The following is a 2,493-nucleotide window of genomic DNA, read 5'->3' as shown; positions in this document are numbered from 1 at the left end:
CATACCTTCATCTGACCCTCAGCAGCTGAAGGACTCTTTGTGTTTATTGATTTGTATAAACTTAGTGAATGAATAGTTCATATACACACAGTTCATCATACAAACATGTTGATCAAAGTGTGAAACAGGTCAGTGGTGTTTAGCAGGAAGATAATCCAGCTCGTCACTCTCCTCCGGTCCTCGGTCACAACTCCTCCCTCCGTCTGATGTCACACAGGAAATAAGAAATGAGACACGAGTGAGATGAACAGTCAATAAAATGAGAATAAATATGTAATGAGACATGAAATGAGATTAAACACATTTGATATGAATATGATGAGTTAAATGAGATGAGGACATTAACTATGATAAAATAAAGTATTTAAAACATGAAATATCTCCGTGTTCTACGTACAGAGGTCATCAGACGACAGCAGCTCAGGAGTTTGAATCCTCCCTTCTTCGTACAGAGTTTTCTTCTGCAGGAAACGCTGCTTAGTGGGATTCATGAGGACTGAAACACAGGAAGTGGATCAGTTTATAGATTCAGACATGAACCATGAGAAGAAACGTCTCCGAAACCAATCCAATAAACAACCTTCATTATAGAACGGGTCCTTAAACAACCTGCTGAAGTACCTGAGGACTCCGGAAACAAGGACTGCAGGGACCCCCCAGGAGAGAGGCATTCTGGGACACCGTAGAGCCCTGCTGTGGTCTGCCCTCCAGGGTCTGGTCCCAGGGGGGCCACTGTGAGGGGAGGGAAGTTGTACTGGTCTTCAGTGGGGACAGAAGGCTGGCTCAACTGGGACTCTGTGGGCCCAGTTGGACTGTGATACTGGTCTCTGGTGGATGGAGACAGAGACCTGGAGCTGGTCCCGTTGGAGCTGAACTGGGAGCGAATGTCATACTGGGAGAAGCCTCGACTCTCATCGGTTTCACACGGACCGGTGAAAGAGGAGGAGTGCAGCGGGTGAGGAGGGGTGAGGGAGCAGAAAGAGGAGAGGGAGGACAACTGAGAGGACTGGGAGAGCTGGGAGGTGTACTCCAGTGGGCCCAGTTTGGACAGCTGGTTGGACAGAGCTCCCACACTGGAGTCCAGGGGGCGTGTGGGTTTGGGGAAGGACAGGGAGGGGGGTTGAAGATGAGGATGATGGAGGGGGGAGGAGGACCTGGTCTTACTCAAGACAACGTGGACATCCTGAAGTTTGTCAAACACCTGAGAGGAAAACATTGACATGAGGAACTGACCAGGTGGAACAGAATAGGACTGGTGTTGGACTACAGTTGGACTAGAGTTGGACTGGTGTTGGACTAGAGTTGGACTGGTGTTGGACTGGTGTTGGACTGGTGTTGGACTAGAGTTGGACTAGAGTTGGACTGGTGTTGGACTGGTGTTGGACTGGTGTTGGACTAGAGTTGGACTGGTGTTGGACTGGTGTTGGACTGGTGTTGGACTAGAGTTGGACTAGAGTTGGACTGGTGTTGGACTGGTGTTGGACTGGTGTTGGACTCGAGTTGGACTGGTGTTGGACTAGAGTTGGACTGGTGTTGGACTAGAGTTGGACTGGTGTTGGACTGCTGTTGGACTGGTTACTGGTGTTGGACTGGTGTTGGACTGGTGTTGGACTGGTGTTGGACTAGAGTTGGAGTGGTGTTGGACTAGTTACTGGTGTTGGACTGGTGTTGGACTGGAGTTGGACTGGAGTTGGACTGGTGTTGGACTGGTGTTGGACTCGAGTTGGACTGGTGTTGGACTAGAGTTGGACTGGTGTTGGACTGGTGTTGGACTGGTGTTGGACTGGTGTTGGACTGGTGTTGGACTAGTTACTGGTGTTGGACTGGTGTTGGACTAGAGTTGGACTGGTGTTGGACTGGAGTTGGACTGGTGTTGGACTGGTGTTGGACTGGTGTTGGACTAGAGTTGGACTGGTGTTGGACTAGTTACTGGTGTTGGACTGGTGTTGGACTCGAGTTGGACTGGTGTTGGACTAGAGTTGGACTAGTGTTGGACTGCTGTTGGACTGCTGTTGGACTGGTTACTGGTGTTGGACTAGAGTTGGACTGGTGTTGGACTGGTGTTGGACTAGAGTTGGACTGGTGTTGGACTGGTGTTGGACTAGAGTTGGACTGGTGTTGGACTGCTGTTGGACTGCTGTTGGACTGGTTACTGGTGTTGGACTAGAGTTGGACTGGTGTTGGACTGGTGTTGGACTAGAGTTGGACTGGTGTTGGACTAGTTACTGGTGTTGGACTGGTGTTGGACTAGAGTTGGACTGGTGTTGGACTGGTGTTGGACTGGTGTTGGACTGGTGTTGGACTGGTGTTACATTACATTACAGTCATCTAGCAGACGCTTTTATCGAAAGCGACTTACAATAAGTGTCTTCAACATCGGTATTCAAGAGAACTACTAGTCACCAGAAGTCATAAGTGCATCTCCTTTAAACGAGCATCTAAGATCATAAACCACAGCAGAAGTACAGAAACAAACTAGTATGAATACAATAA

At 49.0% G+C, this 2,493-nt stretch overlaps 1 protein-coding gene across 3 annotated transcripts in view; it reads right to left on the bottom strand.

The window, feature by feature from the left end:
* The window catches only part of irak1 (interleukin-1 receptor-associated kinase 1), an 11,662-nt gene continuing 9,169 nt past the window's right edge, over nucleotides 1-2,493 (bottom strand). For all 3 annotated transcript variants that reach the window (XM_079273573.1, XM_079273575.1, XM_079273574.1), the window contains 3 exons: nucleotides 622-1,201; nucleotides 398-496; nucleotides 1-203 (listed from right to left, as the gene is read on the bottom strand). In XM_079273573.1, coding sequence (XP_079129699.1) covers nucleotides 130-203; nucleotides 398-496; nucleotides 622-1,201 — 753 coding nt within the window. In that variant the 3' untranslated portion in view covers nucleotides 1-129. The remainder of the gene's footprint in view (nucleotides 204-397; nucleotides 497-621; nucleotides 1,202-2,493) is intronic.

This window comes from Melanostigma gelatinosum, assembly GCF_949748355.1.
Source record: "Melanostigma gelatinosum genome assembly, chromosome: 8".
NCBI classification, from domain to species: Eukaryota; Metazoa; Chordata; class Actinopteri; order Perciformes; family Zoarcidae; genus Melanostigma; species Melanostigma gelatinosum.
The sequence above is the reverse complement of the archived record's forward strand: the minus strand, read 5'-3'. Positions and strand labels throughout refer to the sequence as shown.